At 57.9% G+C, this 23038-nt stretch overlaps 1 protein-coding gene across 1 annotated transcript in view; it reads right to left on the bottom strand.

Annotated features, from left to right (window-relative positions):
• The window catches only part of GSE1 (Gse1 coiled-coil protein), a 184567-nt gene extending 167451 nt beyond the window's left edge, over positions 1–17116 (bottom strand). Inside the window, exon 1 of the mRNA XM_049786705.1 lies at positions 15275–17116. Within this exon, the coding sequence (XP_049642662.1) occupies positions 15275–16240 (966 nt within the window). The 5' untranslated portion in view covers positions 16241–17116. The remainder of the gene's footprint in view (positions 1–15274) is intronic.
• Between the last annotated feature and the right edge of the window lie 5922 nt (positions 17117–23038).

The following is a 23038-nucleotide window of genomic DNA, read 5'->3' as shown; positions in this document are numbered from 1 at the left end:
TGTGACTTCATCTCTAAAACACGCATGCAGGCCTCATGGCCAAATAAGGCTGCACCCCTGGTGGCGCCGACAGAGCCTTGGAGACTGAAGCTGACAGAGATGCGCAGGGGCTGCGGGGGTGGCTTGAGCTGCACAGAAACCTGTCTCCACCCTCCAAGATCTTCCATGCTTTGGAGGCAGAGCACCTGCCTCTATTCTAAATTCTGGGTACTCAGAGTAGGATGATCCCGAAATATGAAATAAAGGCAGGGATTATCATGAACTCTTAGCATCAGAGCCTGAGTATCACATATACCAAGTATTATGCACTCAAGGTATTACGTGCTGAATTACTGTGTTCTTGGGAGCATTATATATTCAGAGTATTATGTGCTTTTAGTATTATGCACTCAGGTTCCTTCTGGAACTCTCAGAGACCAGAGGCCCAGGCTCCTTCTGGAACATTCTAGAATCAGAGACCCCCACTTTCTTCTGGAACACTCTGCCTGAAACAGGGCACACAGGGGGCTAAATTTGGGCCCTGTAGCACCGCTTAGCCTGTGTGGCTGGGCTTCGAGGCAGATCTATTTAGAGGTGGGAGGAAAGCAAAAGAAAACACTGCTGAAGTGTCAGGAAGCAGGTGAGGTGTCCCCAAGAGCAGAGGAAGGGTGACAGTCTCAGACTTGCAGAGCAGTCTGAGACAAGCTGGGGTCCCACCTTCCGGTCTTCCCACGGCTACATACAGTGCACACCCCACCTAGTCCCGACACCCTTGTCAGCTGCTCGACCCACCTCAGTACTACCTCCTCCCCCGCATGTTCAGCCTGTCCGTGCTAGAGGGACGGCTGAGAGGCACCTTTTCAGGATCCCAAGCCCATGGAAAGGGACACTCCAGTCCCCCATCCTGCAGTACTGTTTGAATAGACAGAGCCTTCCACACCATGAAGGGGCTCACATAGTCTGCACCTCTTGGGTGGGGAAGTTTCTGTGACTTTTCAGGAGGCTGAACCCTAGACCCTGCTGTGTGCTGAGCCTCTCTCTGTTCCAAAGCTCAGAGGGGCCTAGAGCAACAGTACAATGGGGAGGGCGCTTGTCTGGCACAGAGCAGACCCAGGGTCGATCCCTGGCATAACATGGTCCCCTGAGCCTGCCAAGAGTGAACCCTGAGCATTGCCAGGTGCATAGCCCCAAAACCAAATAAATAAATAAAAGCTCAGCACGTTCTTAGACAGAGCCTGAGGGAATGTGGGGGGAAGCAGATCTCCCCCTCCAGCCTTACAGGACCCCCCTCGTCCCAGCCAACCAGAACCAGAGACCCCACTGTGGATGGTTCTAGAACAGCCTCCAAATCCGCAGATGGTTCTAGAACAGCCCCCCAGGACTCACAGATGGTTCTAGAACAAACTCCAGGACCAGTGGATACTTCTAATGCACCAACTGCTTTGGAATTCCAGGCCCTAAATGCAGACACAGATTTGGGGCTTGGGAGCTACCCACCACTGTAGGCCATGCCTGGAGACTGAGCCACTCTCCCAGGGTTGGAAACTCTCAGCCCCAAGGCAGTTCCTGCAGCCCAGTCCTAGTCCCCATCTTTCCTGTACAGCCTCCCACAGCGCAAGGTCCCTGGCACCAAACTGGCTGCCCTGGGCATCTGCTCTCAGTGCCTGGCTATGAGGGATACCCCCGGCCCTGCAGGAAGCAAGGGGGTCACAAAGGTCAAGGTCACAGAGGCCAGGGGGCCTGTGCCTGAGTGCTAGAGTCCCAGAGGGGAGCCCCCCACCCCGAAGTCCCTGACACTGGCTTGGCAGGTCCCCAGGTGTAGGCAAGCTGGGAAGCTCCCAACATCCCCAGGAAAGGAGCCCTGGGTGACCTCCAAATACAGTTAAAAATGGATTTTGCTGATCTCACTGCGAGTCTCATTTAGCTCTGGAGGATGCAAATTCCAGCAGGTACCGCCCCTGCGCCCCGGGCGCCCTCGCAGGCTCTGGGCAGAAAGATAACAAGTCCCGGGAGAAATTTCTGGAGAACTGGGGGTGAGTGTGGGGGCCTAAGGCAGGGGGAGCCAAGAGGTCTGGGCGCAAGGCCTGAGCTCCATGCTCCTCGCTCCGCCCAGGGACACAGGCCTCCAGCCCCCCTTCCCCCTTCCTTCTTCCCCTGGGGACCGCGGTGAAGCCGCAGAGCAGTTCATCGCAGCGGAGCCGCAGGCAGGGGTGCTGCAAGACAAAACGGCTTTTCCTGGCTGCGGCCCTGCAGCCGCCGCGGGAGCCAATGTTTACAGCTGCCCGCGCCGGCGTCCAACACACACCCTGCAGAATTCTGGGGCCGCCTCCGCGGCACCTGGCCTCCATCCTCACGCTGCCACTGCTCACGGACGCCCCGCCCCGGACCTCACTCCGATCCCCAATCCCCAAAGTTCTGGAAACCCAGAGACTGTGGAACGCTTGCTTGGCTGCAAATCCTGCAGCTTGGGGCCGCGGGGGCGGGGCCTGGTGTGGGCGGGGCCTAGAGGCTATTGGGCGGGGCTTCCGAGCATCAAGCATGATCTGGGACAAGTGGGCGTAACCGGAGCCTGTGGGTTGGCAGATGGGGCCTAAGCCTGGAAGGCAGGGGCGGGGCCTTCTAACATGTGGGGCGGGGTCTGTTTATTGGTAGGTGGGGCAGGGAGGGTCTTATTGGCCAGTGGGAGGGGCCTTTGCTAGCAGGCCTGACCTGATGCTACAAAAATCTAGATGACAGGGCCCTTCCTCTGGCTGCAGAACAAGATTGTCAAAACCAGGATTGGCACCAAGGAGCCTGGCCCTGAAATGTCCAGCATCTGCCCCTACAGTACCCTGCAAAGAGCAGGTTCTTTCATGCTCGTTCTGGAAGTTTCTGGGGCAGCCCAGAGGTGCTGGGCCCCCGATATGAGGTTAGTTCACACACAGAACTTCTGTGTTCAGGAGGTCAGCGGTGGATTCACTGAAAGGAGAAAGAAAACCATGCAGGTAGATGAGAGGGAGCTGTGCCACATGGCAGGCAATATGCTGGGTCAGCAGTCCTGGCTGTGTGACTCGGGAGAAGTGACTCAGGCTCTCTGGGCAGCAGGGAAAATTGGAGGAGCTCCTGTCTTACCTCTTCAGCACCGCCTCGTGACTCTGGCCCTTTCCTCTCTCCTAAGACACCTGCCTTCTGCCACTCAGAAATAGCCTCTTATTTTAGGCTTCCTCCTAATGCACAGGGCTGGGGGTCGCTTCTGGGTTAGGATGGAGCCCTCCAGATCAGATATGAGAAAGATACATGGCGGCCCACCAATGTAGTGTAGACAAGACTTCTCACTGAGGTCCGAGGGGCCCTGCAGGGCCAGGAACCCGTGCTGAGGCCCCTGAAAGCAGAGCCCCCGATCTTCCTGTTAGATCCTGCCATCAGCTCCCCGGATACAAGGGGCAATGATGCTGCCCTGAAGGAGAGCCAGGATTCTCCCCAGACCTGGGCCTGTACATATGCCCAGACCTCTCACGCATGCACGACCAGATCTTGGCCCCTATGCAAGTCCAGAACTCTCTTCCTGCACGCATGCTCCACACACAGCACTACTGAGGTTGCCCCAATGGTAGCTGGGCTTCCCTAGACTGGCCTTGCTTACCTCTCAGCCTCACTCCCTGGCATCCCAGCCCACTGCCCACCAGCCGGGAGTCAGAGACCCCCCACCCCCACCCAGTCCTGAGCTTTGGCATTTTCCTCAGCAAAGGGAGAAGAGAAGCAAGCTCTGAGCTCACAAAGGCCACCACTCTGGGTCATCGACCCATGGCAGTGTTGCAGGAGCCAAATGGCCATTTCCTAAGACTGCTTGGGGACACACAGCCACAGTGCCTGGAGGGGCAACACCCAACCCGCCTCCTCTGTGAAATCTGACAGGTCACAGACTTCCAGGAACAATTTGGGGACACAGATGAACACACCGAGAGACAAACACACAGACACATACACACACAAACAAGCATAGACACAGAGACAGACACACAGACACAGAGACAGACATACAGACAAAAAGACAGACACAGACACACAACACAGAGACATACACCGACAGATACAGACCCACTGCAGAGGATGCTGACCAAATTGGCGCTTGTGATCCTCTTGGCTAGGACTCCCCCCATTCATATGCTAGTATGTGACTCAAACTGTCCAGGCCCTGTTCCCTCCCTCATGATGCTGTGAGAACTTACAAATCCACTGGCTGAGAAGCAAGACAGGCCACTCCCTGCCAGGGTGCAGGGGTCCCAGCTGTGGGTCACCCTCATGGCAGCTTCCTGAGTTCCACTCACATTGAGGGTCGAACAGTGGAGGGGTGAGGGGGTACAGAAGTAGTAATCTCTGTTCTGTGAAGTCCACAGGCCTTGCAGGGACAGATCAACCCTGGGTTGATGTCATGTGACCCCAACTCCGTTCTCTGTATTGTCTCTGTACAGGGGTTCTGGAGCAAACCCACCAGGCTTCCCTCAGGCTCTGGGATCCTACAGTGATCCTCGGAGATTTGTTAGAATCGAAGAGGGTTGGGGCTGGAGAGGTGGCGCTGAGCAGTAAGGTGTCTGCTCTAGCCTAGGACAATCCCCCGGCATCCCATATGGTCCCCCAGGAGTGATTTCTGAGCGCATAGCCGGGAGTAACCCCTGAGCGTCGTAGGGTGTGGCCAAAAAAAAAAAAAACAAAGAAAGAACCTTGGAGGGCAGGAGACTGAGGGGTTTCAGGGTTCACCAATCAAGGGCTCACATTAAGCCAAAGTACGAAAGGCGCAAAGGTGGGCAAGTGCCAATACTCAGAAAAAAATCAGGGCCCGGAGAGGGAGAGATAGCACAGCGGTGTTTGCCTTGCAAGCAGCCGATCCAGGACCAAAGGTGGTTGGTTCGAATCCCGGTGTCCCATATGGTCCCCCGTTCCTGCCAGGAGCTACTTCTGAGCAGACAGCCAGGAGTAACCCCTGAGCACTACAGGGTGTGGCCCAAAAACCAAAAAAAAAAAAAAAAAAATCAATGGGAAACAAAACATTTCTCAACATGCATGTTCAGATTAACAAAGCCACGTTTCCATCCCAGTGAATGCCAATCTTGTGGGAATGTAGTCATGACCCAGGTTTGGTGCCGTGTCTTCAGCCAAAGGACATGGCTCTTGGCTTCCAAGCAGGGAAGAAAGGAATCACCCCACCAGCCACCATCCCCACGAGGACAGTGCCAGGCTGGGAAATGTGTCTATGAGCAGAAGCAACTTGGAAGAGGCCGGGGATCCATCAGAGTTGCATACAGATTGGAAAAAAGAAAAGAACAACCAGAGAGAGGGGCTGGAGCTACATAGTTATGCTGATCCCTGGCATCCCATAGTGTCCCCTGAGCCCACCAGGAGTGATTTCTGAAAACAGAGCAAGCAGTAACCCCTGAGCACCGCTAGGTGTGGGGCCTCAAAAACCAAAAGAAAAATTAAAGTGTGTGCATGAGATAAAGAAAGGGGTGGGGGAGAGAAGGAGAGAGGGAGGGAGAGAGAGAAAAAGAGAGAGAATACATACAGAGAACTTTACCAAGTCTCAGAAAACCACACGGTCCTTAGAACAAGAACCATCTTGAACTCACACCAATGCCTGGATACAAGGTTAAAGGGAAGGGACAGAAAGTCCATGGACCAGTGCGGCAACATCCTGTGGTCTGGCCCTGCTCTGGGGAGGACACATAAGAGGCCTCTCGGGGCCGGGAAGGTGGCGCTAGAGGTAAGGTGTTTGCCTTGCAAGCGCTAGCGTAGGATGGACCGCAGTTCGATCCCCCGGCGTCCCATATGGTCCCCCCAAGCCAGGAGTGACTTCTGAGCGTATAGCCAGGAGTAGCCCCTGAGCATTAAATGGGTGTGGCCCAAAAACAAACAAACAAACAAAAAACTAATCAACATAAAGTTTTGGGGCCGGGTAGGTGGCGCTGGAGGTAAGGTGTCTGCCTTGCAAGTGCTAGCCAAGGAAGGACCGCGGTTCGATCCCCCGGCGTCCCATATGGTCCCCCCAAGCCAGGGGCGATTTCTGAGCACATAGCCAGGAGTCACCCCTGAGCGTCAAACGGGTGTGGCCCAAAAACCAAAAAAAAAAAAAAAAAAAAAAGAGGCCTCTCAGGGCAACTCACGCCCATCTGCCTGCCTGTCTCATGCAGCCCAAGAACCATGACCCAAATGCCCACAGGCTGTCAGCACTAACAAGCGTCCCCACCCAGAGCTTTAGACAAGGTCCTTAGAAATCACAACCCCCAGATACGACTCAGGGGGGCAGAGAACCTCTCAGGACCACAGCCATCCCCACCCACAGAGAAACATCCATCAGCAGTGGCATCCAGGCCAGCGGCTGCATGTGGGCAGGGCGGCTTCCCAGAAGTCTGGCAGGCAGCAGGTCCGGAGACACCCTCACTGCCATCTGATGGTCCTTGTCCCAACCTCCTCCTTCCTCTGAGCTCTTCCTCTCGCCCACTGTGGTTTGGCCATGCCCAGGCTCTTCAAGAATGCGGCTCTGGAAGGGTGGCTGGAGGCGGTTCTGCACCATCAGGCACAGGGAAGGAGGCATCCTAGAGAGGAGCCAGAACCCAGTTGGATCTAGGCACTACACAGTTTCCCTGAACACCACTAGGGGTCACTACTGAGCAGAAAGCCAGGATCAGTCCCTGATTATCCCAGGTGCTGCTCAAAGAAAAATAGAAAAAAAGAAAAAATAAAAGGAAAGGAAAGCTGGTAGGAGAGCACAGCAGGGAGGGTGTTTGCCTTGCATGCAGCTGATTCAGGTACCATCCCCAGCACCTCATACGGTACCCTAAGCACTGCTAAAAGTAACCTAAGAACACCAAAAATAAATAATATGCCAACTTCTGAAGCCAGAGCGAGAGCGCATTAACCTTGTAAGCAGCTGATGCAGGTTCAATCCCAACCACCAGGAATGATCCCTGAGCACAGAGCCAGGAGTAACTCCTGAGCACCACCATGTATAGCCCAAAAAGCAAACAAAATTGCCAACTTCAAGACACAAGATATAGTTTAATGGGTATGGTACTTGTTTGCATGTGGTAAATCTGAATTCAACCTCTGGCACCCTATAAAGCTCCTTGAGTCCCCCAAGAGTGGTCCCCAAGTGCAAAGCCAGAAGTCAGCCCTGAGCACTGCCAGAGATGACCCAAAACCCAAAAAAAAACCCAGAATCAGATCTTCTACCTTTCCTGCCTGGCGGGACAGACCCAGCTTGGGCAGGAACCAGCATGGATGTGGGTCACTGTCAGTGTAAAGGGGCCACCCTGGACAGGAGCTGGCCCAGAAGGTCCTGCTGGGTGGTCAGGTAGAGGTACAGGTCTGGGTGTGTATTCAGACTGGACTGCTGGGGGGGGATGGGTGGAGAGTTTAGTGGTCAGAGCCACGTGTGCTGCAGGTTTGGTGACCCTAGTCCAAAGCCCTGGAGAACCGTCCAGTGCAGCCCTGGGCCTGGGGGTCTGAGTGGGATTCTGCACCTTCTTCTTCTTCTTCTTTTTTTTTTTTTTTGGTTTTTGGGTCACACCTGGCAGCACTCAGGGGTTACTCCTGGCTCTAGGCTCAGAAATCGACCCCTGGCAGGCTCAGGGGACCATATGAGATGCCAGGATTAGAACCATCGTCCTTCTACACACAAGGCAAACACAAACGTCTTACCGCTGTGCTATCTCTCCGGCCCCATGGATTCTGCACCTTCTGACGGAAGTTCCCTGCTTGCTTCAGGAGCATTGTCTCAGTGGTCCTCAAACTTTTTAAACAGGGGGCCAGTTTACTGTCTCTCAGATTGTTGGAGGGCTGGACTATCGTAAAAACAAAAATTATGAACAAATTCCTGTACACACTGCATATACCTTATTTTGAAGTGAAGAAACAAAATGGGAACACATACAGTATGTGGCTCATGGGTCATAGTTTGAGGACCACTGGTCTACAGGATTCTCCTAATGAGTCTGAGCAAGGGACAGCAGGAAGGTTTGGGGAGTCAGCGAGGGGCACATGTACAGGGAACATAGACACACCTGGGCCAGAGGGTCTCTCCAGAGTTCTGCTCAGGGTGGTCAGTAGGGACCTGGGTGAAGCCAAGGACTCTCAGCTCATCCCTCCCCACCAATGTGCTCATCCCACACTGAGGCAGGGGTGAACAACGGCCCAGACAATGCTGCGGTGCTGGAGTCCCTCCTGTGACTCCAGGCTGCCTTACCTTCAGGGCTCCTCCCTGGTTGGTCGGCACCAACTTTGAGGTGGCCCCCACCCCCTCCTCTCAGACATCCAGGAAGGGATGGTGGACTCTGCACTGCACTTCCTCTAGCCCCCCCCCACTAAGCCCAGGTGTCTCTGTGAAAAGATTTAGCCCGATTCCTTCATTTTATGGGGTCCTGATGCCAGAGTCCTGGGGAGGCTCTCAAGGGCAGTCCATACATATAGCGTGCCCTCCCTCATGCCTCCCCTATAACTGAGAACATTCTAGAACAATGACTGTTCCCTGCCCCCTAGGCCTCATCTGCCTGGTGTCCTGAGAAGGGAGGGGGGCGGTGAGACCAGGCATGGCCCCAGAGAGATTACATGATAGTGGGACGTCCCTGGGATCTTGAGTCTGCAGGTTTGGGGTCCTTTGATCCGTGACCTGATACCCCCCAGCCCCGTGCTCATGAGCAGTGCTGCAGCCACCTTGTGCTTCTGTCAGGATCAGCCCTAGACACAGCTGACGTCAGCCCCAAGCCAGGCCGGCCGGTCACAGGAGGACAGAAATGCTTCGTCATTGACTTTGGGGTGCCCTTGGGTCTCCACCCTCCCCTCCAGGCACAGAAGCCAGAGCCAGCCCTGCTGACTCTTAAGTTCGCCCAGGTGACAGCCCAGAGCCGTGGGTGCTGCAGCAGGACTCTTGGCAGCTCCCACACAGCCCAGCCTGACACCAACCCACAGTGGCCTGTCCTTGTTGATCACAGCCAAGTCACCCCAGGGCCCAGCAGGAACGCTGGATAAAGGCATCTCTCCCATGTGTGGCAGACCTCAGCACAGGCTCAGCAGCATCAGGGCTGGCAGTTGGCACATGATACATTACCATTGTGACAGTGTTATCATCACCACCATCAAAATCACCACCATCACCCGCCATCATTGTCACTGTCATCAGCACCACCACCACCGTCATACCAATCACTGATCCCAGCCCCAGACTGTGTTGTTTCTAGCCCTGAAACCAGGGTGGATTTCACCATGGGCAGAAAGTGGGCTTTGGGCATCGTTTGATCTGGCCTGCAGATGTAATGTGGTGACATCAGCGGGACAGAGCAGAGCTGCCAGCCCCTCGTGTGTGATCCCGTCTGGTCCTCAGAACTGCTCCCTCTGCCCTGTCCTACCTATCTCGGCATGTGACAGAGGTTCAAGGTAGCAGCTGAGCAAACCACTTCATTCCCTGCTTCATCTCCCCTCTCAGAGTAGGGCCAAGTCAGCCTTCACAGTGCCAAAACCCCGAACATTCAGGCAACACTCCCCCCCACCATACATCCTGGAGTTTCTCAGAATGTCCCAAAGAAGTGGAGGCGGCTGTCCTTGAGACCAGGTGCAGGACAGGGTAACCCCTGGCAGACCCCCTGCTGCCAGCGTAGCCCCCAGGAGCTTGGAAGAGCATTTAGTGACAACTCCTGAGCCACACAGTCCAAAACAGTCCCCTGTGGCCAGGGACAAACTTCCTCCCTGGGGCCCTGGGACCTCCGCTTGGAAGAATCTTGCCAGGTGGGGCAGGTGGCGGGAGCTTCCAGGATACCCAAGGGCTTCGGGCCAGAAGCAGGGCTGCATGGGGGGCGGGGAGGGGGGCTTCCACAGCTCTTGGAGGGTCCCCTGCTGAGGGCAGGCAGGGACAGAGGCAACCTGGTCCTGATACTTGACAACCCAGACATCTAAATGCAAGTACCCAGGACACCACTGGAAGGGCTCCCCTTGTACCTGCTGCCCAAAGTTCTGGTACCCCCATCCCCACACAAGCCAGGCTCCCTCAGAGGCAATTGCTTTGTTCTCTGAACCCCAAGTTGCAGGGACTAGGCAGACCCTGAATCAAGCTCTTGTGGTGGCCCGAGAGTACTGACTTTCATAATGCAGCCAGTGGGGAAAGTCAAGCTTACTCGAGTGTAGGGGCACATGGACAGAGAGGCTGAGTGTATCTGGGGGCTGCTCCCATACGGGGGTGTCATAGAACAAAGGGCCCCCATCTCTTGCTGCACCCTCAACTCAGGAACCATCTTGTTATCCCTCCACCACTTCCCTTCACTCCCAGCCTCCAGAGGGCAATTGTACCCACTGTGTCACCTGGCCAGGTCCATGGGTCCCTCTGTCAGCCACTGTACCCCAGAATGCACCTCCCCTGCACCCTGCACCCTTGTGAAGTGGAAAGAAAAGACTATTTGGAGAGGGGACACCAGCAGGGTGAAAGGTGTGTCAGTCTTTTCAATAAATGTCAGAGGCACCTCACTCCCCTGCTTACCCACTGGGGGATGGTTGACATGCCCCTCACTCACAACCCCCTGAAGAGCGGGGTGTGGATGAATGCCGAAAGGCAGCCCCTGAGGGCTCAGAGAGACCCTGGTATGCCTATGGGAACCCCTGCAGGGATGCCCCAGCCCTACTGTATGGTGTTTTCCAGGAATCCCTGCAGTCCCAACCCAGTTTAAGTCCCCCAAGGCCCCCTAGAAATCTCCACCCAGCCTTACCACACACAGTACCCAGCCACTATGGGGACTCTAGATGCCAGGGCCCCGCTAAGAGGTGACCTGGCCCTCGTCTGGACACTGAACAGTGAAGAGGAGGAAACAGGGACTGCCGAGGGCCCCAGGCCACCCACCCCTCACTCAGGGAGGGAGGGGCAGAGTCTACCCCAGGCTTTTAATCCTGGCTAGGAACCTTCTGGAAGCCTGAGCCAAGATTGTGGGGGAAGAGGAGGGATCTTTGGGGGGGAGCTTAGATATGAGGGCTGTATATATCTCTCTCCCCTTCCATCTGTGAGACCTCTGCAGGCTGGAGCTAGACTATGGGGCCCCATGAGAAGGGACTGGACCCTTCAGGGGCACTTCAGGCATGATTCCCATCTAAGTAGGTTCCTGCTGAGGTGAGTCCAAGCATGAGCATATCTGGTCAAGAAAGGGGTCCCAGGATCACCCAGTCCTCCCATGGTTTCATGTCCCAGAACTGAGCACACCAGGCTGGTCCAGAGCCCCTGAAAAGGGGCAGAAGAATATCCACAGACAGTATAACCAGGAGACGCTGTGTCTGGGGGACCTCCATGGCACTCCCTCTTTCCCAGCTGTTTATGGCTGCCTCTAGTCAGCACAAGGCAGACCAGGGAAGTTGGGTTCTGGAATAGATGAGAAAGGCTGGTGCCCACTACCAGCCACCTTCTGCAGCTTCCACCATCCCTGGCAGTGCCCCAGGAGGTGCCAGGCCTGCAGGAGAAGCCGGGAGCGTGTGGGCGTAGGCGCCAGGAAACTCGGGAAGCAGATGTGAGCGGGTGACGGAGGCGCTGACAGCGGGGTGGGTGGCTCAGCCTGTAGCACCTGCTCTGAGCCGGGGCCGGGCCCAGGGCTGGGTTGCAACGAGGTCAACAGCGACATGGCCCGTTACCCGGGACACTCCCGGTGGGGAGCAGGCAGGGCAAGGCCCCAAGCGAGCTGGCTGGCAAGGAAGAAGACACCCTGGTCCAGCCTGAATGGGCACAGACAGAGATGCCAGCCAGACTGGGAGACATGTGGCCACGCAGAACTGGGGGCTGGGTGATACTGCACAGCAGGGAACTTGCCTTATATGCAGCAGACACTCACTGGTTCGGTCTCCAGCATCCCATAAGGATCCCCTAAGCCCCACCAAGAGTGATTCCTGAGCGTAGAGCCAGGAATAATCCCTGAGCACCGCTGATTTGGCCCAAAAACAAGACAGAAACCACAATTTGGAGATAGCACAGCAGGGAACTTGCCTTGTACGTGGCAGGTTCAGGTTTGATCTCTGGCATTCCATAGTGTCCCCCAAGTCCCAGGTTTGATCCCTGGCATCTCAGAGGGTCCCCCAACCCTAAATTCCATCTTTAACATCCCATAGGATCTCCTGAGCCCCACCAGGAATGATTCCTGAGCTCAGAACCAGGAGTCAGCCCTTAGCCTGACAGCCGGATTTGGGCCCAAATCAAAACATAAAACAGAAACCAGGATTCGGTGATAGTATACGGGGAATTTGCCTTACACACAGCAAGCCTGGGTTCAATCCCTGGCATCCCACAGGGTCCCCTGAACTCAAGTTCAAGCCTGAAACTCATAGGGTCCCCCAAGTCCCACATTCAATTCCTGGTATCTCATAGGGTTCCCTACACCCTGAGTTTGATTCTCAGCAGTCTCTGAGCCCTGTCAGAAATGATCCCTAATCTCAGAGCCATGCATAATTTCTGACCACCATCGGGTGTGGTCCCAAAAGAAAATAGAAAACAGAAACCGAAACCAAGCCACAGCAGAGGTGGGGATGAGGATCACTGGGTCTCTGTCCTGTATATGCAGATACTCAGGACTTGGCCTCTTACCTAAGGACACAGAGCAGGGCACCACTTGATGAGGGTCTCCCCTAGGTCAGTGCCACCTTCACCTAGTTGGGCTTCTCAGTACTCAGAGCTCAGGGAGGGAGAGTCTGCCTCTGGCACACACTGCTCTGGAGGGCAGGGCAGTGCTGTCTGAGCAGCTGGGCATGTAGTGGTCAGCCTCCAAAGAACAGCATAGCAGTGTCTCTTCTTTCTTCCTCTCCCCTCTGCTTCTCCCCTGCATTTCCCTTCCTGCACTGCAGCGTGAACACACTAATGAATGAAACCCAGCAGGAAACCCCTGCTGTGTCCCAGGAGTCACAGAGATGGGCTTCTGGAACAGTCTGTCCCTTCACAGCTCCCTGGTGGCCGCCCGCAGGGCCAGGTCACCACACACCCCTCCCAGCCCATACCACTCAGGCCCTGCCGAGAAGCCTCACCTCACCTCAGTCCTCAGTGCACCGCCCTGTGCTGACCAGGTCACTGCCCCCATCCCCCATGGCCCTCATGGACTTTGACCCCCGACTCCAATGTTGTGTCTGGAACAGGGCCAGGCTGAGTCAAGGCGTCCCATCATGTGCTGAATGAATGGGATGGGGGGGTCCCGGGCAGGCCGCGCATCCGGTCTCCTGGAGGGGGGCAGCGGGGCTTCTCCTGGCTCTGGCTCAGGGCCCAGGGGCTCTGCTGGGCCGCTCCATCCGCCTGGACGCCAGCCACCGCCCCACCCAGCTGGCTCCTCCTTCTGGCCACTGGGCGTCCCAGGCCCATTTCCAGAACATTTCACTGCCCCCACCCACTAGGCCTGTGACCGCGAGGGCCCCTCCTTTCCCAGGCAGCAAGGCCTCTCAGGCTCACCAGCCTGCCCCCGTTCCCCCACAGACCCCATCATCTCTGAGTGTCTCCTGGAAGCTGGGAGGGGGCATGTCAGGGCCCAGGGCCCTGAGCATTCGCTCAGCCCCTCTAACCCCGTGCACACTGGTAACTCCATACCCCACCTTCCAGCCCCACTGGGTACTGCAGCCACAGCTGCTCCCTTGGGGTCCCGTGGGGTGAACCCCACAGCTGGTATCTCATCAAGTGCTGACTATGGAGCCAGGCCCCAGGAGAAACACTCATCCTGGCTTGCTGCTCTGCAGGAAAGTGCTGAGAGGCCACTGGGAGCAGGGTCCCCACTGGGCCCCACAGCTGAGCAGATGGTCCCCACACTGATGCCTACATCTTCTCAGGAATAGTTCCCCAACATCTCCCTAGGGGCACCCCACAACAGACAGGACTTGGGGGGACACTGATGCATAAGCTGCTTCTTGCCATCCGGACCTCAGACAGCAGGTGTGGGTGTCTGGTATCCTGGGGGTATCAGTGGGCCAATTAATGTCTCCACCATGCATATCCCAACTCATGGCACTAGAAGCCAGCTGAGGGGTGTAAAAAAATGTGCTACTGGAAACAGGGATCCTAGCCTGACTTGATCCCCTCTCTCTACCATGACTCTCTGCATCAATATTCCCAGGCACCCCATAGATATGACCACCCCTGTAAGTGAGGGGTATGTCTGTGAGAGAGGTCCTGTCCCCCAACCCTCCAGAGTTCGCTCGCTCACTTTAAAACCCAGCACAAGAGGGCCAGAGTAAGAGTGCTGGAGTGGGAAAGAGCGTTTGCCTTGCAGGGAGGCTCCATTCCCAGCACCCCACACAGTCCCCTGAGGCCCCCAGGGGTGATTCTTCTGAGCAGCGCTGCACGTGGTCAGAACTAAAAAAAAGTTCAGCAGCTGAGCAGGATCCAGGGGCTGCAGGAGAGCTCAGACTGTACCCCAAAGAGAGAGCTCGCTCGAAGACGGCTCACAGAGTGGGCCTATCAAAGGCTGGAACCACCGTCCTGAGGGAGGGAGGCTCAGCCCCCGCCTTCCTCACCAGTCCCCCCTGCTTGCCCTCCCACCAGCATTGAGCACCAGGGGCGTCTGATTAAAACCAGCCGGTCGGTTGGCCATGGGTGGAAGGGAGCTGGGCGGGGGGGCCAGTGGCCGGGGCAGGCCAGTGGGGGTGTGAGCACAGCTCAGTGGTCAGCCTGGGGCGATGGTCATGACAGTGGGTTCCCACAGTCGCAGCCCACACCGAACTGGATCCCTAAACTACAAGGCCCCTCAGGCTGCTCTGTGTTCACAGGGAGCACAGCTGACTGGCTGAGGAGAAAGACACGGCCACAGGGAGAGAGAGAGTCAGGCCACGGTCCCTGGAGCCCCAAACATTTTCATCTGCAAAGCTGTTTCCATCTGCCGCAAAGTCTCCAGAGAGTCTCAAGGACAACGTGTGAACTTGGGTGGAAAACTTGGGAAATGCAAAGTCCTGTGGGGCTGAGGGGGGACAGTGTGGGGAGCCCCACACCCAAGGCTCTCTCCCCAGAGACCCCAGCGTGAACTTCCAGCCAGGCTCATCACAAGGTTATCAGGCACCCGGGCAACAGGCACACCCTGGGTTCCCTCCATTCCAGAATCCGCCGCAAACACATTCCAATTCGGATGGTTGCCCACCAAGCCCTCTCCCACCAGGCTGCTCCAGGGACTCTGGACCCTCTGCTCTGCCACCTGCCACAGGCCTAAGCCACACTGACCCACCCAACCACCACACATTGGGACGCACCAAGAGCACAGCCCCCTGGAACGTTCTGTGACCACCGCTTCCTCCGGACAGGCCCACCTGGAACAACCCTAAGAGCAGAAGCGCCGCTTACCTTCACTGCAGAGGCCACCGGGGAGCTCCAGCCCACGGGCACCTGGCGGCCTGGCCCTTGGCTGGCACACACCAGGGTACCGCAGTCCAGGCAGGCGCCGATGATGAGCTGCCGCCCGTCGTCCACCAGCAGGCTGCGACGTGCGCGGAGCGTGTAGAGGAACAAGGGCAGCCTCGCCACCCGCACGGCCTGCAGCCCTAAGCACCGCCGCTTCTCCTGCTGGCAGAAGAAGCACACGAAGGTGTCTACCTGGTAGTGCCGGGCCCAGGCGCTGACGGCCACAGGTGCGCCTCGGTCCTCATGCCGCAACCACTGGCCCAGCAGGTCGTGAAAGCAGAGCACGCAGGTGGCCACCAGCCCGGTGCTGTCGGCGGGCCTGGCACGCGGCGCGGGCGGGTAGACAGTAAGGAAGGGGAAGAAGGGCTCCCTCTCGCCCGTGCGGCTGGATGGGTTCACGTGCAACTGAAACTCCTTGCCAGGTCCCAGTTCGGCCCCGCACACGTAGCAGGCAGCCGCCGGGCTGCTGCCCCTGGCCGGGCCAGGCGACTCTGCCAGTGCGAGGTCTGTGGCGGAAAAGGCCTGGTGGTAGCGCCCCAGGAAGGCCTGCACTGAGGTGATGAGCTCTTCCCGCTGGCAGGCGCGGTATAGGGCCCAGACATCCTCCAGGACACTGAAGCACTTGGGGCAGCTCAGCACCTCACAGCGTGTGTTGGGGCCTCGGGCGTTGGGCGGGCAGGGCAGCAGGCTGAGGAATGGGAAGTGCATGGCTGCTCGCGCGTTGCCACCATTGACCACCCTGGAGGCCACAGCCCGGGCGTCGGGCGTGCAGTCCTCTCCACAGAGGTAGCAGGCCTCGGCAGGCGGCTGCGGTGGTGGTGGCGACGACACAGCCACCGGGACCTCGCTCCTGCCGGGCCTCCTGCCCTTGGACGCCATGCCCGGTGCGTGGCTGTTGAGGGGCACCATGTAGAGGCGCTGCAGGACGGGCACACTGGCCAGCTCGAAGCTCTGCCACTGCTGGGTGAGGGAGGAGAAGCAGCAGACACACACCAGGGTGTTGCCGTCGGCGGAGATGGGCTGGGCACCGGGCGGTGGGCTGTGGAGACACAGGAAGGGGAAGAAGGGCGCGTGTGCCAGCTTCTCCTGCTTCTGCACATGGACCCGGCGCTGGGTAGCCGCGGACAGCGGGGAACCACAGATGTAGCAGCAGAGGCCGGCGGTCCCCGGCAGGGCCTGGCTGCGACTCTCCTTGTCCTGGGGGGCTGGAGGTGCGGGGAGACACTGGTCCTTGCGATCTTCCTCCTCACTGGCCACATGGACATCGCTGTCCTCTGACAGGCAGCCGTCCCCCCAGGGTTCTCCGGGCGGCCTGTTCTCGGAGGTCTGGGTGGGCCGGCGAGAAGCGCCTCCTTTCACGCCATCTGTGGGGAACTCCGGGTCGGCCCAGGGGTGCTGAATGCCTCTCAGGACGCTGGCACGCGCCTCCGTGCCCCAAGGCCGGGCTGCTGCCTTTCTCCGTCGCCGGACGCCCGTCTTGGGCTCGCTGTCCACGTGGAGCTTCGCGGAGGCACCCTCGACGCCGTCCAGTTCCCCGATGTGCGCGGGGCTCGGAGACCCCGGAGCCGCCGGACACTCCAGGCCGTGCGCCCGGGCGCGCGCCCCGGGCCGGGGGTGCCCTTCGTCCTGGCAGGGGCTGGCAGCGGCCTCACACAACGGGTCCAGGGGGTCCAGCGGGTCGGAGTCCGACAGCTCGGACAGCTCCGAGTCGCGCGCGTCGTCGGGGCCCGCGCGGGTGCCCAGGTGGTCGTCGCGGTCCTCGTCGTCGTCGTCGTCGTCCGCGCCGCCCAGGGCGTAGGCGACGTTCCACTCGCGGGGGCCCCCGGCCGCCCCGCGGCGCCCGCCCGCGCCCGCGCCCGCGCCCGCGTCGCACTGGTGGGGCCGCTTGAGCCAGTACATGCGCTTGTCCACCGGCGTGCGGGCGCGCTCGAAGGCCGCCCACTGCTCGCCCAGGAAGCAGCGGCACACGGCGCACACCAGCACGCAGCCGTCGGCCGGGCACAGCCCGCGCGCGCCGGGCGCCGGCTCCTGCTGCTGCAGGAACGGGAAGAAGGGCTGCGCCGGGGCCCCCGCGCCCGCCGCCGGCGTCACCTGCAGCTTCAGCTCCTTGCCGCGCCCGATGCCGCCGCCGCACACGAAGCAGGACAGGCCGGCGCGCTCGCCCACGGCTGCCATGAGCCGCTGCTTGCGGGAGACGGGCGCGGGCCGCCCGCTCATGGCCGCGCCCCGGACCCGCGCCCCGAGCCCGGCTCAGCGCCCAACTCGGGGCATGAGCGCGCCGCAAAGTTTGGCGGGCGGCGGGCGCGGGCGCCGGGACGCTCGCTCGGGCGCCCCCCGGGCCTGCCGAGTCCCCGGCGGCGGTGGCGCCGTGGAGAGCGCGCCCGGAACGCAGCGGCGGCGGCGGCGGCGGGGCCCGGGCGGCTGGAGCGGCGGCCGCATGTGCGAGCTCCGGCGCCTGCCAAAGCGCCGGGGCATTTAATTGGGGGGGACGGGGGCGGGGCGGCGGCGGCGGAGGGCGCGGGGGCGGGCAGGGGAGGAGCGGGGCGGGGAATCCTCCTCCCTCCTCCCTCCTCCCTCCTCCCGCCGCCTTCCCGCCGCCGCCGCTCCTTCTCCTCCTCCACCTCCCCGCTCTCCCCGTCTCCCTCCTCCTCCTCCTCTTCTTTTCCTCCTCTTCCCCCTCCTCCTCCTCTTCTCTCTCCTCCTGCTCCCCTCCCCCGCCTTCCCCTACCTCTCCCCCCCCACCGCGCCCCAAACTGCGCACAATAGCTCAGGCTCCTCTATCTATTTTGTGTCCAGCGGTCCTGCAGAGATGATTCATGGCCCCAATTAGGGGTTCTCTCCCGCTCACTGACTGGCTAAGCTCTACCGGCTCCGCGTCTCCAGGCTCTCCCCTAGGGACTGCACTGGGCCCGGCAGCACCGAGCTGGTCTTTAAGGGAAGGTCAAACAGGACACAGCTGAGGCCAGGTGAGGCCGCGCGCACACCTCCAGGAGCCTGGAGGGTTCGGGGGGGGGGCAGTAGTTCTGCACTGGTGAGGCCTCCTCACTCCTCCCACCACATATAAGGGAACCAGAACCAACCGAGGGCACTGGAGAGGGGACAGAGGTTTGGGGATGGACGAAGAGGAGGAGGAGAACCCAGATTCCACTGTTCCTGAGTGCCTCAAGCTGTGTTTGTCCCGGGAAGTCACTCACCTGTTCTGGGCTCTACCCTCTGGGGGGGCTCGGTGCCCCCTACAACCCTGACTTTGCTGGTACCTCTGTTTTTATTTAATAGGCAGTGAGGAGCTTCAGTCAGGTGCTGTCAAAAAACTTCCCAGACATCCACTCTGCTCCCTGCCACCCCCAGACAACACGAGGTCAAGTGCAAAACAGGCTCATTGGACAGATGAGCAAGTGGAGGCCAGAGAGGTCCCCGGTGAGTGGCAAGACAGACAGGCTGGTACCGAATCCCTGATCCTGCCCTCCCGCTGCACCTCAGCCCTCATCCCTATGCTGGGACCCATCCAATCCCCCCTGGGATCCTTCCTGCTGTTCTGGCTCCACCTGAGGTAACTGGGCTCAGTGCTTAGCTCTGAAAAGCGTCCCCACTTCCAGCTCCCAAATCCACTGGGTTAGGGTCAGAGAGGGAGCACAGGGGTAGGATGCTTGCCTTGCACACAGCTGACCCCAGGACCACACAGCGTCCCCAGAAGCCCAGCAGGAAGTGACCCCTGAGCACCACCCGGTGCGGCCCCAAAACAGTTTTTATCCTCCTCCTCTTCATCTCAAGGTCTCTGGTTTCTGAGTGGTGGACAGCTGCCCAGCCTGTAAGTAGGAGGCCAGTGAGGCCTCGGGTGGAGATGCCAGCCCTGCCCTCTGGGCACTGACTTGTACAAAAACCACATGGCTTCCTCTTGACAGCCAGGGCCTAAGCACTATAAATAAATAGAGCAAAAGGAAAGGCCAACTCTTAGGGGTCCCTGGTGGTTTCCCAGGGGTCAGAATCGGGGATTTGCACGAAAACAATCCTTCCTCACCTGCCATGTGGGCCTTGAGCAAGGCAAGAATAGCACAACTGGCAGAAATGTTGAGCAGGAGTAGACATGCTGCCAGGGTGGGGGCTAAAGGGGAACCCACAGGGGCGAGGTCTGTGTGACCATGTTGCGGCCCAGCTCCCAACACACACAGGCACACGTAGACACACACATGCCCCAGGAGTTACCGTGTCAGGGAGCAAATCTCCTGAAGATGTGGGCTGTGGGTGGAGGGCGACAGGCTCCCTCAGTACCACTCTCTCATTCCTTTGATGCCAAAAGCTTTCCCCAGCTCTGGGCTGACCCGGACACTCTGAGCTTCCTGCCTTCCCCAGCTCAGGAGAGTTAGGGGCTAGGGGCACAGGGAGTCCCCATCTCAGCTTGCTGGCTTCGGAATTTGCTATCGATTTTTTTATTTATTTCCTTGACTGTCTGGCTCCTAAGGCAGGGCCCAGGTCTAGAGGGCATACCATGGCCCCACTTCAAACCTGACCGGGGCCTGGACCCTGTGCACCTGGATCCTACACCTAGGCTTTGTAAACCTGGGCCCTATGCACCTGGCACAAGCCTGTCCCATATTGCTCTGTCTTGCTCACCTCTTGCTCCCTGTGCCTAAGTTTCCTGCTCTGGACAACAGGGTTTTGTGCTGGTTGAACCTGAGAGTTGCACCTGGCCACATGGGAGTGTGGGTATATGTAGGCATGTCCTGCTCCCTGCAGGGGTAGGGGGAGATTTTCATAGTCTTAGGGAGGCAGTCCAGTCACTGATGGGACACAGAGGAGAGGGAGGAAGAGAAGGAGGAGGAGGAAGAAGAGGTGGTGGAAGAAGAGGAGTTTTCTGGGTCTGTTGGAATCTCCCCAGAGAGTGTATGTGTGAGTGTAGGTGTGTGTTCACGAGTGTCTTTGCATTTTTGTGTGTGTTTTTTTGTGAGCTCTTCTCTGTGCCTGTACACGTGCGTGGTCTTGGATGTGACCACATGTTCTCACACATGTATAAGTTAGTTGTGTATATGCACTGTCGTTTATGCCTATGTATGCATGGTCTTTGTATAATACATGTTCTCACATGTCCATGGGCTATGTGCATTCATACATTTGCATTGTGTTTGCCTGTATGTGTGTGGGTTTGTACACATGGGTACTTCTACTTGCGTGGGGGTTTTGTGTGCAACATTGTGATGTACTGGTTTTGTCCCTCTTCCCTGCTCCCTCCAGCACCCCACCACCTCCCCATGCTACCTTCTCTACCTCCTTTTAGCAGCCCCCCCAAGATATGTGTTTACTTCAATTCTGGTTACTCACGACCCCGAAAAACATTCATCATCCAACCATCCCACTCCCTTCCCCACGTTCCTCTCTCTCATTTCTTCCCTTTTAGTTGTGGTTGGCCCAAGGACAATGCTTCTACTTCTCCACTGGGCCCAGGAAGAACCTGGACACCTGTGCACCTGGGTACAGGCTTCACGAGGCTGCAAATCTCGACTTTGCAGTGGGTACAGGGGGTGGCCTGGGACCTATCCAACACAAACCAGCCCAGCAAAGCCTGGGTTGCCCACATGTGGAGGACTCTAAGGCAGTGGAGCTCAAAGGAGCTGGGGGCCCAAGAGCAGAGGATCATTCTCATGCCTAATCTGCAGAGCCTGAGCTTATCTGTCTGTCTGTCCAGGAAAGCTTCCCAGGTAACTTTACTTCACACAGCCACCCACCCTCCTGCAAATAAAGTTCAGAGAGATGAAGGGGGACTCTGGCTGCCTGAGGGGGCTGAGAGCCCAAAAAGCAGCTGCCTCCAGCTGCCAAGAGTTCAGGTCAAGAGCCACTTTCTGGGGCCAAAGAGATAGTACAGTGGGGAGGGGGTTTGCCTGCCATATGATTCAAAATCAGCACCCAAAGTTTGTTCCCCAGGCCTGTCCAGAGCAATCCCTGAGCACAGAGCCAGGAGTAAGTCCTGAGCATTACTGGTGTGCCAGTTCCCTGCCCGAAAGGGAAAGAACTGTGGAGGGATAGTATGGGGAGGATTGTTTGTGTTATTTATTCCTGGTCTGCACTCAGAAATCACTCCTAGAGCAGCTCAGGGGACCCTATGGTTATTGAGGCTGGATATATAGGTTATATATATGGTTATATAGGCTGGATACTGAGCCTAGGTTGGCCAGCTGTGCTATCTCTCCAGCCCCTCATACAGTGCTTAGACACTTGTCTTATAGTTGATCCTGATTTGATCCCCAACACCACTGTGGTCCCCTGAGCACCAGGAGAGAGGGGTCACTCCTGAACACAGAGCTAGGAAAAGCCCTGAGCATTGCCAAATGGGACCACCTCTCTCCCCCAAAGAATCCTTGTCTGTTTGGAGGGCTGGAGCTGGGTGTCAGAACTCAGGACTGGGATATAGGGACCTGAGTGAACCCCCCAGCAGTACCTTATTTTAAGGTATTTTATAGGAGGGACCCCTATAAAAACAGATTCCTGGGGCTGGATTGGTAGCACAGCAGTAGGGCATTTGCCTTGCATGTGGCTGACCCAGGATGGATGCGGATTTGATCCCCGGAATCCCATATGGTCCCCCGAGCCTGCCAAGAGTGATTTCTGAATGCAGAGCCAGGAGTAACCCCTAAGCAATGCCAGGTGTGGCCCAAAAACCAAAAAAAGCAAACAAAAACAGATTCCGTTTTTTGTTTTTGTTTTTGTTTTTTTTACAGATTCCTTTTTGGGTTAAGTAAAGCATTTGGCTAGGAAGAAGCCATGAGCACTACAGGATGTGGTCCCACAATTCTCACCACCCACCTCCCCCCAGGGGCCATAGCATACTGGGACAACCTGGTCACTTTGATCCTGTCCAGATGGAAAAAGTATCCAGGAGCCAAGTGGGTCCCCCATCCCCATCCCCTCATCTTCCAGGACCCTGAACTCTGGTAATGGATGGAGGCCAGGTAGGCTTGCTCCAGGGTTATGATGGAGAGGGACCCACAGGTGCATAAATCTTGAGGTGTTGTCCAAGGCTGAATCCTGCTTCTGGGGGAGCATCTTGGGGAGAGCCAAGTAGAGTGGAGGATACAGAGTCAGTGCCAACCCTCCCATAGCCTGCGGTGCCTGCAATGGGGCAAGGACTCTTGTCATCCCCTCTGCAAGGTGCATGCCCAGATCTGTGTCTGGAATAGTCCATGGGGGAGGGAGAAGAGGGCTTTCTGGCTCATTCTGGCCCCAGAGAATGCAGATCCCCAAGTCCTAGCTCCAGCCTGGTGGTCCAGCCCCATGGCTCAGCTACGAGGCTTTGCTGGGGCCCAGCATCCCCCTACAGAAAGCCTCCCTGCCTGCAACTGGGTCCTGGCCAGGGTGGGTCTGCTGAACACCTTCGAGGTCTCCAGGGCCCCTCCCTGTTTGCTTTGCTGGGGGCAGGAGGGCAGACTCTGGGCAGGTTGTTAGGGACAGGAGAGGGGCCACAGGCAGCTGAATTCCTTCCAGCTGCTCCCCAGTTGCTGCAGGACCTCCTTGCCTGCAGCCAGGCCCTACCCAGCGCTATCACGAGGGCCTGTTGGTGGATGCTGAGAGGCGCATGTGTGTCTCTGTGGCTCCAGCCCAAGGTGCCAGGTGGGGCAAGAACTGTCTGACGCTCCAGGGAGCTGCTGTTGTCAAAAATACCCTTGATTGAAGAACCACCTCAGGGCGGGAAAGGAGGTGTCAGGATGTGGGGCCCAG

The sequence above is a fragment of the Suncus etruscus genome, chromosome 14 (genome assembly GCF_024139225.1).
Source record: "Suncus etruscus isolate mSunEtr1 chromosome 14, mSunEtr1.pri.cur, whole genome shotgun sequence".
Taxonomy (NCBI): domain Eukaryota; kingdom Metazoa; phylum Chordata; class Mammalia; order Eulipotyphla; family Soricidae; genus Suncus; species Suncus etruscus.
This window is presented reverse-complemented; position numbering and strand designations above follow the sequence as displayed.